The sequence below is a fragment of the Meleagris gallopavo genome, chromosome 6 (assembly GCF_905368555.1).
Source record: "Meleagris gallopavo chromosome 6, MGAL_WU_HG_1.1, whole genome shotgun sequence".
Classification (NCBI taxonomy): domain Eukaryota; kingdom Metazoa; phylum Chordata; class Aves; order Galliformes; family Phasianidae; genus Meleagris; species Meleagris gallopavo.
The window spans coordinates 19,393,015-19,409,058 of NC_139409.1; the positions used below are offsets into that span (position 1 = coordinate 19,393,015).

Sequence of the window (16,044 nt, forward strand, 5' to 3'; positions counted from 1 at the left end):
AAAAAGTATTTCAAACAATTAGTGACTGGTTCTGCTGAATGTTCTCTGCTAATCACAAAGAAAATTACCTGTACTGCAAACTCTGAGCTACTGGAATACAGACTGGTAGAAAAGACAAAAAAAGGGTGGGAGTATCATAAAGAATGCAAAACATATTTCCATCAGAACAATATTGTTCCAGAAGCTACCCAATAGCTCTTTTAGAGGATGAAATAAATGCTCATCAATTCGGTATGCAAACTTAGAGTATCGCCCTTCATGTCAAATCCCCATCCATATCTTCTGGATACAAGAACCACGGGGCCTCTTGTTCTACACAGGAACTCTGTCTTAGTGAATTTTGGAGATTTTCTGTGTTTTTTTTCATGGAACACCAGGTGCTTGCCAGTCACTTGAAGCTCCTGCAAAGCTCATCTTATGCATAGGAAGGCCCAGAGACATTCATGTACAAGCTTGCATCCCCCTGGTCAACATCCAAGCTTGGGTCTGGAAGTAAGCATGGGTCAGAAACCGTTCCCAATAGGCTATCTGGGTGCAGCCTTAGTATTTAAGATATGCCATTAAACCCCAATCCAGTGAAAAATGTTATAGACTATTATATGTGTTGCTGGGGGAGTTACAGCAGAGCTAGAGGCATGCTGAGAATTCCCAAACACTAAACATTTTCTTCCTATAGAAAAGACTACATTGCCTCCAGTGAAAAGAGAACTCCAATGGGAAAAAGCGCCAGCCCCAAGTTCTAGTATTTTCTTTTCAGAACAGAGTAGAAAAGGCTAGAGAGAGCGGGGGGAGCATGAGCTCTGGCTCACATCTTTTTGCAGGACTCATCATACCTGAGGGAACAGTGAAGGAGTCATCCACAATGGAAGAGTTTCTCTTTTGGCAGATATATCCTAGCTTTTGATTACACGCCACATTTTCCCATTTGCCATTCCTGCCTTGGAAAGTCCCACACATTTTTATAAGCTCCACAGAGGGATTTCCTTTAGGAAAGAAGCACAACATACAGAGAATCTCTCTGTTAACACCGAATATTTTCATCTCACCACAGAAGGGAATGCACAGCCACAACGGCCTTAGTGCCTGATTCTTCAGAGTGAGAACTCCCAGGAGCACTGATGAAGAGACACCAGTGAGCCCACTGGAAGGACCCACATTTCAAATGCGAGGATTTCCCCTCTCCCATGCACAACTCAAGGAGAAAATGAGGGTGTTTGAAACACTGCAGCACACAGAAAAACACTTCATAAAAATTCAGCTAAGGCACAACTCCCTGTGGGTTGGTATTATTGCAAAACACTCAATATCCTTTGCTGTCAAAAAATGGATGTGAAATTTGTATTGAATTCCACATAAGTGCTCACCCTTTGGATTTTCCTGTCATCAGAACTGTTATTATGAAATCATGTTCTTCAGCAACATGCACTACGGTGAATTAAATCTTGAAAGATATAGTGGAAACTTATTTAGAGTTTATCACATAGACATCATAAGCAATACATAAGAGCAATTGAAAAAAATATACAGCACTTCTCTTTTGTTTTTTTTTCTCTTTCATAATTCTCTATATGCTACTTTTCATGAGGTTTTCTTTTGATTTGAATAATATGTGTGACGAGAAAACTGTATATGGAAATCAAACACTGAGTGAGGTGCAAATGCATGTTTTTAATGGTTTTCTTGGATGAGCTATCTGCTTTTCCTGGGAATGAGCCATCTATGATGCAAAGCCATTATCGCAATACCCTACATTTATCATAGGCACTTGTAACCTGTAAAAATTCTGTGAAACAAAAGGAATCAGGTAACAGGACTTCAGGGAAGAGAACAGAATTTTGGCCCAAATATTGATCATCATTTCTGAAAAATGCACTCACCTGGAGCCCAGTTCAGATATCTGAGAGGACTACCCTCAGTCCATTCCCAACTGCTATCAAGTCGTCTGACAAGACCAGTCCAGAGCTTGGCATTGAATCCCAGATCACTAGTGAGTCCTACATGTGCAAAATAATAATAATAATAATAAATAAATAAAAATAATTAAATGCATCTGGTAAGTTGTTGAAGAAAACTTAAATAATTTTTTAAAAACTGGACAATGAAAAAAAAAAAGTCAGATATCTTTTTATCTTTTCTATATGGGTTAGGTTTTTTTTCACAGTATTTTAAGAATTTTTTTTTTTGTCAGAAAGTGACAAGGTTTTTGGGTTTTTTCTAAGAATGGCACTGGGACTTATTTTCAAACGGTGAATGTAAGTATCCATTTTAAAGCTCATTTTAACTACATTCATTTACTTGTTTGTATGTGATTTTTTGCTTTACCTAATAAAAACATTTCTTCATGAGGGCTTGTGACACTTAATAATTCTGCATTCTGCTGCTGGCAGCTTCTTCTTGCTTGATGCCACGTCAAAAGTGAGTTTGCATTTATCTGATAATGGGTTTCAGTCAAAGGATTTGTTTTCCAAAACTCTTTGTAGAGAGTGTCTATAAAATATGAAAAGCACAACTTGATAAGATAATCACACTTGTTAATGTAAAAAGTAAAGTATTCAGTGAAGACTAAAACAGTGTAGCCATATGGTTTGATAGGTTTTGCCCTCAATATATACTTTGTGCTTTCAATACAAATAACACATTTATAATGTAAAGAGTTACAAATCTCATTTTTCTACATTCACTTTCTTCTTTTCCATTTATATCTCATCTACTTCTCTCACAGTTCAGTCCACATTAACCTCCTTTTCCCCATGCAGAAAATCTTGGTCTCTCCATCCATTCTTTTTACTTTGGAACCCTTCTTACTCTCTATATTAACTGCCTCAAAATGCCTCGAAAGCACTTCGTTCTGCCTTTTTCCATCAGTTCCACACAACATCCTCACCATATATTTCCTAGATACCAGTCTCCTTATCTCCGATGGAGAAACCAAATGAAGAGCAGAGGCCCCATTTCCAGTTGCATAGCTTACAGTGAATTAGGTTACCCAGAATCCAGTTTGCTGTCCAGTACTACTTTCACATCCTGAGGAGATTTTGACTGTGAGAGGAGGTGGCATTTTACTTAATGCTTTCCCTGAAATACTTATAAATAAATTACCTTTTGATGGACAATTTCCAAAACGTTGGTCTCTATCAAAATCTGAAGTAGTTGCACACCAGAGAGAGCTTGCTTCAGTCCGACGGATGCAGTCAGCAAACCATTTACCATTGAACTTGAAAGGGAACACACAAGGTGCACCAAAATTATTTCCTCCTAGTGTATACATATCTATGGAGAGAAACAGTTTAATAGCAGTCACTTGGTATCTGATACTAATCACAGGGTTTGTTCACAGGCATCTCTCCATGGATATTCCTAATTAACACTCTTAAACAGTCTTGATTTGGCTCTCAGAAAAAAAGAAAATCTGTCAGATTTATTACTTGTCATCTCTGGACTGTTGTTTCATGACTCAGCCTCTCCCATTGCATAAATTTCTGTCCTCAGATGATGTTTAGGATCCTTTCTTCTTTTCTCTGTATGGTTGAAGAAGCTTGGAAAGGAACTGTCAGACTTATTGGTCCACATGAGAGGATGTTATATCTTAAAGTTTTAACTGTTGGAAAGCAACTCTCCAATGTCTACACAGTCTAGTTTGTCTGTACCTGAACAAAATAATGATAAAATTCATTCCAGGTAGAACTGTCTCGTGCTATTTAATCTCTTACCCTACTAGTATTACAGTAGAAAGGACTCTGAACACTTGAGACTGAATGCTACGTCTGTTGTAACCCAAGCAGGATAATAAAGCAGGAAAAGGAGACCCAGCTCTCTAGTGTTGAAATCTCCAGCATTCATATCTAAATGCTAGATGTTACTGCATTCTAAAGCATTAAAGCCCTATTTTTATTTTTCTCTTCTTATGTTTTTTCTTCTTTTTGGACCTGGGAAACACTAGATAAACACTTTTAGCAGTGAATCAAAACAACGTTATCTAGAAATTAACTTATAAAGACAGCAACTGGTCAAATCAAGTCAGAACAAAAACATTTTGATATAATGGAATTCACCACTTCACCCAGAAATGGATCAAGTTGATTTTGAAACAGTCACAGATTCCACCCACACCATCTCCCTCCATTGTTGCTGTACAAAGAGAATTCCCATTCTCCTTTTTTATTTCATCACAAGCCTTTTATTCTTTCATTTGACAGAATCACACTTTTTGAGATGGGCAGAAAAATATGCAGTCATGTCAGAGTAGGTCCAGAGGAGGGCCACAAAGATGCTGAGAGGGCTGGAGCGTCTCCCCTATGAGGAAAGGTTGAGGAAGCTGGGCTTGTTCAGACTGGATAAGAGAAAGCTCTGAGAGGACTTTCCAGAATTTACATGGGGCTTATAAAAAAAGACAAAGACTTTTTACATGGTTTAAGAGTGACATAGGAAAAAAAGATTTAAAATAAAGGAGGAGATCAGATTAGATATTAGGAGAAAATCCCTTGCTCGGAGGGTGGTGAGGCAATGGATCAGGTTACCCAGAGAAGTTGTGGATCCCTGGAGGTGCAAGAACAGGGTTTGAGAAATCTGGTCTAGTAGGTGGCAACTCTGTCCATGGCAGGCTGTTGGAACAAAATGTTCCTTAATGTCACTTCCAACCTATGCTATTCCATAATTCTATGATTCTGTGATATTTGTGTTGCATTGCTAAGCCACTTGCAGTGAACTGTATTACTGATGTCACTATTACAAGGACTGCTGCTTGACAAACAGGCAGTTGAATCCATTCAAATAGGGATTTACCAATAAATATAGAAATTAATTTTCAATACTCACCCTCATAGGGCCTGGAGCATATGCTGCCTGCAGTTCCATGGATTCTCCACCGGCTCCCTTTGCCTGATTCTTTGGACAACCTGATTTTCTTCCCCTTCCCTTTGCCATAGTTGAGAAACAAATCTTTGCCTTGGATTGAAAGTGCCTCATCCTTACATTCCCACCTCTGAAGCTCGTTCGTCCTGTTGCAGGTTTCCAATGTGATGGCAGCCTCGTCATCCTTGGTGAGCACTCCCAAGCACAGCTTCATCCCCATGCTCAGCAGCTGTGTGGCCGAGATCCATCTGAACCTCTGCAACTCATTTTTCTCATTGCACATGGCAGTTATGACTGAGCTGCTGTTTAGAGCTTGGGCACAGAGCTTGCTATCTTCATTATAAATTAAAAATATTCCACTATCTATAAAGCAAAATCAGAATGCAAATTTTTGAGGAGAGCTGCCATAGGAGATAAATCAGTTTCTTGCTATATGACAGTCTGCTACAATAAAAAATAGATATTCAGAGTCGATTGAGAAAGAAATCCAGAGAGTTTCATCAACAGTATGAAAAGCATTCATCACAATATTTTTAAGATACATACAGAATAGAATTTTCTTCTTAAAGCACGCTGTTCTCAAAGTGCCATTCAAGAATGAGATTAGATTCAATGACTTAAATGATTAATATGATGACTTAATGATTTAATATGAGATTTAATGACTTCTGTAAGCTTTCACCACCACACAGCATATTAAACAGGTTTTAATTTTGTGAGTAAAAGGCTTTTTGCATTAGAGGCATGAAAAAAGATTTCCATACTCAACATTCAACCATTTTTACATTTGGCCCAGAATAACATTGTGTTTTGCAACTCAATAAACAAGTGCAGCACTTTACAACTTTAGCTAATAATATCCGGAATTTTTGGCAACCATACAGAAAGTCATTTCTTCACAGAGTCGGAGTTCAGGTTGTGCTTTTCTCAGGAGGAAAACCACAAACTGCAACATCATCAGTTCTGAGTACAGAATAACTGTCCTCAGTGCCATTAATAGCTACACTTGTGAATAGAAATGTGAAACATTGCACGACACCCCAAAGAGCTTTGTTTCTGAAGACCAATTGCAAAAAAAGTGGGCAGAATTTCAGCCTGCTCCAAATCTGGAATATTTTTGCTGCTGGCTTTGTATCACTCAGCTCTCCTCAACGGACAGCAACATGACCCAGCTTGCTCTGCTGTGCAATTGAGCTTTCCTGCCACCCCAGCTTTCTTACCAGGAGAGAAATAGATGGGGTTCATAACCCCACATCCCAGGACACTTGGAAGCAGTCAAACTGCTGTAGTGACATTCCTGTAAAAAGCTAAAGATCTGAACAAGTAGAGGCATTCAACTGGCACAGCTCTGCGGCTGCAGTGGTGCTTCATGCTAGCCAGCTAAGCCTTGCCCAAAAACTTGCAGAGAAGAAACTTATACATGGTGGATTAGACCAGGGTCGCAGCCAGCAGCTTTTAAGATCCTTTCTAAAACTGCCAGCCAGGAAATAGGATTCCAGTAAACAACAGTCTGTGTGCAACAGCCACATGAGCTGGGTAGGAAACTCAACGCAGACATCAGCCAGTGGTTCCATCCATGCTGAGAGAACACTGCCTTGTGCACCTGAGCTGATTTGCCTCGCAGTGGAGTACTTTCAGGTCAGCTACATCCATACTCAGCTGGCTGCTTTTCAGGAATCAGCACTGCCTCACTCACACTGTTGTTTTTTTGTTTGTTTGTTTGTTCTACTCATTCACATCCTTGAATACTGAGTTACAAAAGCAATGTCTAACATCACCAGATTTAAGAGTTGAAAGAAACTGTTCCAAATTACATGCTGGGCTGCAAATAGATCTAACCTCAATCTCCATGAGAAAGGTTGACAGAAAAGCAGGAGAAAGATCACTTTCAAAACTCTGAACTCAGCAGAGGACAAAGACTTACCAGACGCTTGAAGAGGTGTACAAAAGGAAAAGAGAAAAATCACAAGAAGGTAAACAGCCATTGCCAGATGTTTTGCTCCTTTGTCCTCTGCAGCTCTAACTCTTGCTGAAGAACAAATTATGTCTTGCAAGAAAACCCTTCTGCATTGACCCAGGTTAACAAATCCTTTTAGGTTTTAAGACTCAACTGATACAGGGAAGTTCTGGTCTGCAAATGAGGAACCAAATCACGTCACATATGTAATTTTGAAATAATACTTCAATGAATAAGCTTTACTTTTTAAGCTATTTTCAATACTGAATGCAAGAGTTTTCTCTTCCGTGAGTATGTTAGTTCTAAGAGGCCACATTTTAGTGAAGATGTTTGGAAACGTGCCTTGCAACTCAAGATCATTATTTTTAGGGTGAAGTTGACATGAATATCTCTCTAATGGAAATAAAAAAAAGTAAAAAAGAAGAGTAAGATTGGTCTGATCCAAAAAGAAGAGTGTAATACGATACCATGAAAAATGGCTGGGAAAACCAGGCAAATCAAGTAACCATGATCCTAGAATTAGAGGAAAAAACAGCATTTCAACTTTTCCATAAAGAAGAGAAAAGCTGCAGAAGAAGAATCTGTTTTCTTCAGGAGGCATCTATCCCTTCTTTTGTTCTGTACCTGACACATACAGAAGCAGCGTACCCAAACTGACAGCAACCAACTGATGAACTTCTGAAAAGAAATGACACAAGGGAAAAATATAATCTGCCACTAGAAAATGATGGATTTGCAATTATCAGTAAAGAGGGAAACCAAGCTGATAAGGAATTCTGCCACATTCTTCATCCGTCTGGTCTGTGAAAGTTTCCACATCCTAAAGTACAGTCTGTTCAGACATTCTGACAAAATTCCGCTGTCTACTTTGAGAAAAACCCTCTGCTTTATAGTATGCAAAATAATTAGAAATACATAGAGGTTGAGGAAGAAGAAAGACACTCATACCTGCAGTAGGTTTATAACACTTTTTGAATTCTTAAACTCTTGAATACGGTCTTTGAAAAATCACCATCCCCGTATCTCCAGGAGAGGCTGCTTTGGGATAAGTCCCCTGATGTTTTCTATTTACAGAAAGTACCCTTTAAGATCCGTCAGTGCTAAGGAAGCTAAAATAAGTCTTAGCCTGAAAAATTGCTGCTATTGTAGGCAAAGGAAACCCTGAATACCTACATGAAGAGCTGAGACCTTGTTTCTGTTGCTCTGACTCAGATGCAAATGAATAACACTGGGCCTAGAAAAGTCCATAAGGAATTAGGGCAGGTCAAGAATTACAATGCTGAGAGAAAACAATGGGACTAGTGGGCAAGAAAAAGGGACCAAAAAGCAAGAAAGAACAGGAGAATGAAGGATTGTTGTCAATTATCTGCTGAGAGAAGCTGAAAAAAAGATACTAATGTCAGTTTCACCACCATGGTTGCCTGAGAAGAGCCTGTCACAGCTCAAAAAGTGAGTAAGAAGATCAGAAGACAGCAGAAAGGCACTCCACTCAGAAAAGCAGCACTGAGTTTTGTGTTGAGTCAGCATTGTTCCTTTGGCAATCTCTGCTCCCAGGCAGGAAGTTACACTGTGCAGATTCACCATCTTCTCTCTGAAGTCAGAACTCTTCTGCAAAAAAGAGGAAACAGAAACAAAGCGCAAGAAATGTAGCTGGATGCAAAGAGGCAAGGCAAACTTTTACATGTTATCAACAATTACCATCAAGTCATTCCTAAGTTACTACCAAAGAAATGAATGGGTGAATCCATGCAGGTTCTACAAGATGTGTCCCTAAAATTAAACAATTCATTTTCAAAAAGCATCATTATAAATATTTGGAAAATAAATTAATAAATTAATTAAATAAAAGGTGATCATTTATCCTGTTTGATATAAGATTTCTACTCAGAATCCTCATATGTAAAGCAAAATCACAAAGCTTCCAATTCAGAAAAAGGGTTTTTTTTAACGCCAAAACCAAAAATCTTAGTAGAAATGTTCTATACTAACAAACAAACAGAGGGAACAAGCTTTACATTTCTGTAGATAGGTTCAGAACTTATTGAAAGAGCAACAAAAAGCACCTGGCATTTTCATGCTATGTTTTCAAGATACATCATCTTTATTTTTCATTCATCTCCCTAAACCACCAAAATGAAATGTGAGAAAGCTCAGTGGAATCAGAGGGTTACGGAAATGAACTTTTTAGGATCATCTAAAAAGTCTCTTTTTCTTCTCTTTCATCTTTTCAATCAAGATTTTTGCTTCTTTTTTTTTTTTTTTAATAGCAAGAATATTGCAGAAAAGCAAGACCCAAGTGGCAGGATCTATTCAAGACACAAAATAAGAGAACACAAAAGCAACAAGGGTGCTTAGGAGATAAGACTGCTTCCATAAGGAATAACAGCGTGCAGCAAAGAATGGCTGAAAGAAATGGTGACATGACAATCAATAAGATGCACTGCTTTTATTCATGCACATGGGGCAACATGAACAGTTCACCAAGCCCAATCTTGGAAACTTTTGAGCATTTAGTCACTTGTCAGGAACGTGATATCTTAGCAGCAGGAAAGGAGGACGTGTTGCCAGAGCACCAAATAATGTTCAATTAAATCACTGCAATCCAGCCCAGTCCTGGTTAGACTGAAATAACAAGGTATTTCTCTTTCCACATTCTCTTGAGAACTACTCTCCTCAAACTTTCTTGAAGATCTACATGACCAAAGAAATTATGATTTTAAAAACTTTGTGCTCTGTATTCAATCTAACAGGAACTATGTGAAAGGAGAAAAAAAAAAAAAAAAAAAAGGAAATTGATCACAAGTCCATTTCATCTTATTTTAATTAGATATTGTTTAAAGTATTCAAGTTGTTTTCTCTGCTTTCCATTTAAAAATTGAAAAAATTGTCAAATTGTCATTACTATATACATCATATATAGCGTATCAATGTTCATTTTAAGCTAACCAAATGGAACTTAAATGATGTTCTGTGCTATAAATGCCACCACTTTCACGTTTGCTCTTTCTCATAGGAGATTTGCTCCAATCCCATTGTATTGCAATTGGAAGGACAGTAAAGCATACAGCTTAAATATCATACTCCTCCAAAAATCTTACATGTCTTAGAGTAGAACAGAAACAGCATTACACAGAAGTAGCTACACCTAATGCTAGCTATTAAGTGGCATTTAGCTAAGAATGAGTAAATGAATTCAGAATAAGCCAGGCTCCAGAAGCTGGTTTCTCTCCCTGTCAGTCTTTAGCTGTAGAGATGTACCTATAAAGTACGACAGAGTATGAGGAAATGAGACATCTCTTCAATCTTTGTTTTCTTTCCACTAATACATCGGCACACATACACATGACAAAATGTTGTCCAGAAGAATCATTTGCTGTGATCTTAGGTCTTTAGGATTGTGAAGGGCCTCAGAACAGGACTAAACTTTTTTTGGATAGAGAATGCACCGATTTGTTTTTGCACAACAGCCAGTGCAATAAGGCTGGGATTCCAATCACAGCCTCTCGGCATTTCTGCCCCTTTCACATATGTTTCTCTCTGTTTCAATATTGTTGAAATATCATCATCTTTAACATCATTAATCGAAGTTGAACAGGACGTCTCTGGTTTGTAAACCACACCATCTGGGATGAAGAACCATTAGAAGTAATAATCCTCAAAAAGACAAGTTTGAACAAACGTGTTAAAAAAGAGAACAGCAGAAGAAATATCTGCTATTATTATTAGAAAAGAAGACGGGCAGAAAGAGAAAAGGGACTCCAGAACAGATTTCCCCATCTTCACTACATGAATGTAAAATCCAGATCATTAAGCTGGCATTTTTGACTCAGATTTAAGCATATAATCTATGCGTAGATACAGGAAAATACAGTTCTTATTTGATCACAGTTCAGATTAGAATGTCTCCAGGATTGTGTCTTCTATTTAAGTTTATCCTATTACAGTCTTACATAGGCAAGACTATACAATGCAAAACCATTTAAAAATCAAAGAGAGCTACTGTTTATTTCACAGAACAAATCTGAAACCACAAAATCAAATATCGTACACCTTTATATGTGAATGAGGAATTGCATATGATTTGTGTTTTATAAGATTTGGAAAAATTAGAAATATAAACCCCACATTTGGAAATTTAAGAATTATGTAAATGGTAACTGATCTAGACATTTCTGAAAGGAAACAAAGTCAGTACTAATGGATACATTGGTTAAGGCAAAATTTTTCCTGACTTCCAGCAAACACCTCACATATCTATGCCATTGATTGTGACGGTATAAAAAAGTAACATGTGATTATCAAAACACAGTGCTCCTACAAGCCTTCAGAATGCATACTGGTAACGTTCCCCCTCCTCCTCAGTAACTGTCCTGATAAGAAGGAAATTTCACTGTTAACTTTATTGCCTCTCCCAGAAAAGTCCACTTGTAGCCAGCAAGAACTCCAGCCAACAAGGGCCTGCCTCCCATTTTTACCTGATCAAATCTTAGAAGAAATAAGCAACAAGAACTAAATACTTGGTTCTCCACATTGTGTAAAATCACAGGAATTGGAATTTTGCTATGAAAGGATTTTTTCAGACTCTTCAAAAACGATGTCTAAACACAGGTTTGTTACTTAGCAACTATCACTGTAGTTATGCCATTGGGAGTACTTGAGAGCTGGCAGAATTAGAGATGTTTGTTGAAGATTCTGTGTATCACTACATGGTCTGAACTGAATTTGGTGCAGAAATTTCAAATCTTGACAGCTTTCTTAAGAGAATGTACCTAAATTCCACCTTCTTTACTGCATCCATTTCTATTGTTCCATTTAATAATTAGCATTATCCTAAGATCATGAGATCTGAAATCTTACACAAGATGGTTATGAAATAAACATGATGCTGTATGTAATAATATGCACAGACTGAAACTGGCTAATACAGTATTTGCACTGAGAAAATATGCAACTGCAGTTGCATAATTTTATTAAAACAAGGCACATTACATTACGTATTACATTACATTAATTTTATTATACTATAGTGTCGCATGTTCATTCCGTTCTATGTTGGTCACAAGATCCTTTGTGTCTCCAGTTCCATCACTATTAAAATACAAATTGTTCTCAAAGCTGTCATTTGTTGACAAGCGATTCTTTCTTCTTTTGTAGAAGAGATAGCCTGCAAGGCTGCTTCCAGCAAGGATGATGATGACAACAATAACTACAATTCCTGTTTTACCATGGCTTAGAGTAGGGGCCTCCTCATCCTTCGTCATTGCTGAAAACAAATATAAACAGTAAGTTGATTTTAAAAAGCTAGCTGCATTTCTATCACTAATTTTTATTTTAAATTTTTGTTCAGGTACTCAATGGAGTATATCATTTTCTACTAGGAAATAATGTGCTCTTAGGAAACACACAAGTACTCGGAAAATGTAGGAATACATAGAAGATCCTACAGGAAATGTAGGATAGATGATATAAAATATGATTTTTATTATTATTATTTTAAATGATCTTCCACTGGATATATTTTTGTCTACCTAAAAGAAAATAAGCAAGTATCCTTACCTTTTGTAGGCATTTCAGCTGGTGGCATTTCAGCTGATGGCAGTATTTCAGTTGCTAGTATTTTGAAACATTGAAAAAGAATTATGTTATTATTACTTTTTTCTTTATTTTTTATTAAAATTATGTGATTTGAAGAATCATAGTGAAAATCATATTCAGAAAGATATACAGTAATACAAATTTCACACAAAGCTCTACACATATATCAAAAGTCAAAGCACAATGGTCTATGGTACTATGGTCTCTCATGTATGAATTCGCATCAACTAGCAGGATAAATATACCAAATTGAACATCAATGAACATCAGTGAACACTATGCGGGCAGATTCCCACGCCAGTGTAAAACCACAAGAAAAACTATACAGCTTCTTTAGGACAGACATGCTCAAACATGATCCTCGATACAATTATAAATCCTTGTAGTACTCATCATTCTACATATAAATAGCAAATATATTTGTTTTGCTAAGAGATGGCTTGCCTCCACAGACAATTAAGTCTATTCCTGAACTACAAAGTGTCTTCGCATGTACTGTCTTCAGTTCTGAGTCTACAATTCAAGAAAGATAGGAAACTTCTAGAGAGAGTACTGAAGATTTTCAAAGATGATGAGGGTCCTGGAACATCTCCCTTATGATGAAAGGCTGAGAGATTTGGGACTGTTCAGCCTGGAGAAGAGAAGTCTATGAGAGTATCTAATCAGTGCTCATAAATCTGAAGGATAAGCATCAAGAGGATGGGGCCAGGCTCTTTCCAGTGATAGGGCAAGGGGCAATGGGTACAAACTGGAACACGGCAAGTTCCATGAGGAAAAAGTTCTTTACTTGAGAGTGACAGAGCACAGGAGCAGGCTGTCTGGAGAGACTGTGGAGTTGCCTTCTCTGGCAACTGCCTTCTCAAGACCTGCCTGGACACCTTCCTGTGCAACTTCCTATAGGAACCTGCCTTAGGCAGGAAGTTGTACTAGATGATCTCCAGAGACCCCTCCCAATCCCTACGATTCTGTGATTCTCTGAGAAGTTATAGTGAAAGGCCATGAACATAATATTCCTAGCCACTATTTTGAAGTCCAATCCACTAGCACCTCTGGAACTGATGAATTGTTGTTTAGACTACCTACTTATTTACAAAACTAAGTTAGATTATTTATGTAATAGACCAGCTCCAAAATTTCAAGTTACTGAGATAATTTCTACTTTAGCAAGTGGAACAGCAAATAGCATCTATTTTACAGGAAAATTTCAGTCACAGTTTTGCATTTGTAGCCTTTTCAGAAAGCAGCAAACACAGCAAGGCACTGTCAAAGAAATTAAGTAAAACGATGGTTCTAACACTCCATTTAGCACTATCACAGTTTTGCAAAATTCTGCTGACTTAAGCTACATTACTACAGCAGCGTAAGACTCAAATGAGATCTGTCCCTCAGTAAGCAACTATGTAGTCCTTGCACTGACATTGGCACTACACAACTCAATAACATTCCAGCTCAGCAAGCTAGATTGGTTGAAGCTAATCGTAACTATTTTTCACCTGTTTTAACTCTCAGAATTGGTTTAGTATCAGAACAGGTGAATAAGTGTCAGTAAAAAAAGAGACATGAATGGTTGAAAAGAAAGGGGTGGCCATTAATTGCAACATGTATTAGCTGCTTCTATGACTATTTTAATTAAGAACAAAAATAAATTGTCTTTTCATTTTCCAGTCACAATGTAAAAAGACAGATAGTAAACCCTGAATGGATGACTAAGCCCAACAGTTCTACAGCATTTCCTGTGAAAGAAACAGTCACCGTTACAAGTATCTGAGTAAGTCAGGAAAATACACCATGAAAGCAAATTCTTAGAAAGGACAGCAGAATTTCTCTCGTTTCCAGTATTTTAGGGAAGTGAACAGCTCAGCCCCTAAATGTATTTTGTTCTCCTCAGTAAATATTAGTATGAGATTGTAGATATTGCAATACAAGCTGGAAATGATTGGTATGAGTTTTAGGAAAACATACGCCCTAAATGTGCCAGATTTGCACGTTCTGTTATTTCAGGAACATTATAGTTTATTACATACAAACTATGCTATTTGCCTTAATTTTCATTTACCTTCTCAAAACAGCAAAACAGAGACAAAATATCAAAATTGATTGTTAATTCACAATTCAAAAATAATCAATTAATAGAAGAATGCTTTACACTGGGAAATAACACACATATCAGCCTGCCAGATGGAAACAAGTAAAGGGTATCCCCCCATGCTAAAAAGGGGAGATTTCCTGAGGAATATATTTTCAAATAAACTAATATTTGTGTGCAAACACTAACACGATAACTGAACAACTGTCAACACAGGACAGGCAGACTGGTAAAAGGCACACACTAGGAACAGTTGAGATAAAAACAATATTTTCAAAACAATTCAAAGGGATCTAAATGCTAATCAGCCCTTCTACTTTCCAACAAGAGTTATTCTTTCTTTCTGTTTGTATGCAAATGTCATTCTCTTCTTATTTATAAAAACACAAAATGCTTAGCTAAAATGCACTGCACGTAAAAGTAATGTACTAGGACTAGCAGGCTAAGAATACTCCTTATATTAAAAAAATATAAATGTAGCACTTACTTTTTAGCTTTTTACAAACATAGCCTTTGTAGGAAGTGCAATAGATATTATTCCAATATCCAGAGTTTGCATACATCTCAACACAGTGCTCATTTTGTTGAGGGGATGGTTCTCCTGTATTCCAGTTGACAAAATTCACCACAGTGTTGTCTAGCCACAGCCACTCCCCTAAGTGGGAAAATATTGAACACATTCAAAAACAAGATAGTATTCTGCGTTTATTGCCTTCTTGAGAAACCTACTTGATTACTAGCTTTCCCTATTACCTTTTCTAATTTCTCTTGAAATGTATTAGAGAAGTGTAATATAAATTTTTTTAACACCTATATCAAACAGTTTATGGCAATTATTCATTAAAAAATAGTGTCAAAATTAAAGAAATTACCATCTACATTTCTGTACATTCCAGTCCAAAATGTTGATGTCTTCCCTTCAAGTGGTTCAATTATGTATGTCAGAAAGCTGGCTTCAGCTGAGTCTTCAACTGATACCAAAGAGGCACCTGCAATATCCAAAGAGAACAAAGATCTCCAAGTCTTACAGTGCAATGCACTCTCATTGTCAATCTTATTTTTACCACTGATTATCTGTGCCAAGTTCCAAGTAGATTTTGAAATTCAGAACAAAACCTAATTTTTGATAATATCACATGAAGAACTCATGTATTTTTGTTGATGTATTTCTCATCATTTCCAATGCACTGCACTAGCACTATTTTCTCATTACTGGGAAATAGCAACAAAACTGAACAACAGCTCAAGGAAAAATACAAGCCAATATGTTATACAGTAATAATATCTACTGATATTTTAATATTAAGAAGTCTCTACACAAAAATCACAAGATTAAAGTAAAAAGTAGCTGCATCTTCAGTTTGTGCACAATTTAAGTTCACATATTGATGATGAAGTATTTTCCAAGCCTTTATATAAATCATATATAGCACACTTGCTGGCTTTCTGAAGCACAATCATCACTGAAACTCTTCAATTAAGTCTTGTTTATTTCCCTATATTCTCACTGCAGAGAATGAAAAATCACGCTGGTCATCTGTTGCCCAGTTAGCAT

General features: G+C 37.1%; 2 protein-coding genes across 3 annotated transcripts in view; both read right to left on the minus strand.

Annotated features, from left to right (window-relative positions):
* The window catches only part of LOC100545269 (macrophage mannose receptor 1-like), a 28,067-nt gene extending 21,061 nt beyond the window's left edge, over nucleotides 1-7,006 (minus strand). The window contains exons 1-6 of the mRNA XM_085227313.1: nucleotides 6,776-7,006; nucleotides 4,816-5,214; nucleotides 3,100-3,270; nucleotides 2,323-2,487; nucleotides 1,878-1,994; nucleotides 834-983 (exon numbers count right to left, since the gene is read on the minus strand). Of these exons, the coding sequence (XP_085083439.1) occupies nucleotides 834-983; nucleotides 1,878-1,994; nucleotides 2,323-2,487; nucleotides 3,100-3,270; nucleotides 4,816-5,214; nucleotides 6,776-6,836 (1,063 nt within the window). The 5' untranslated portion in view covers nucleotides 6,837-7,006. The remainder of the gene's footprint in view (nucleotides 1-833; nucleotides 984-1,877; nucleotides 1,995-2,322; nucleotides 2,488-3,099; nucleotides 3,271-4,815; nucleotides 5,215-6,775) is intronic.
* Nucleotides 7,007-11,737: 4,731 nt separating this feature from the next.
* Nucleotides 11,738-16,044, minus strand: part of LOC100545427 (macrophage mannose receptor 1-like) — a 51,276-nt gene continuing 46,969 nt past the window's right edge. For both annotated transcript variants that reach the window (XM_010712623.4, XM_019616411.2), the window contains exons 27-30: nucleotides 15,362-15,478; nucleotides 14,977-15,144; nucleotides 12,365-12,418; nucleotides 11,738-12,071 (exon numbers count right to left, since the gene is read on the minus strand). In XM_010712623.4, coding sequence (XP_010710925.2) covers nucleotides 11,830-12,071; nucleotides 12,365-12,418; nucleotides 14,977-15,144; nucleotides 15,362-15,478 — 581 coding nt within the window. In that variant the 3' untranslated portion in view covers nucleotides 11,738-11,829. The remainder of the gene's footprint in view (nucleotides 12,072-12,364; nucleotides 12,419-14,976; nucleotides 15,145-15,361; nucleotides 15,479-16,044) is intronic.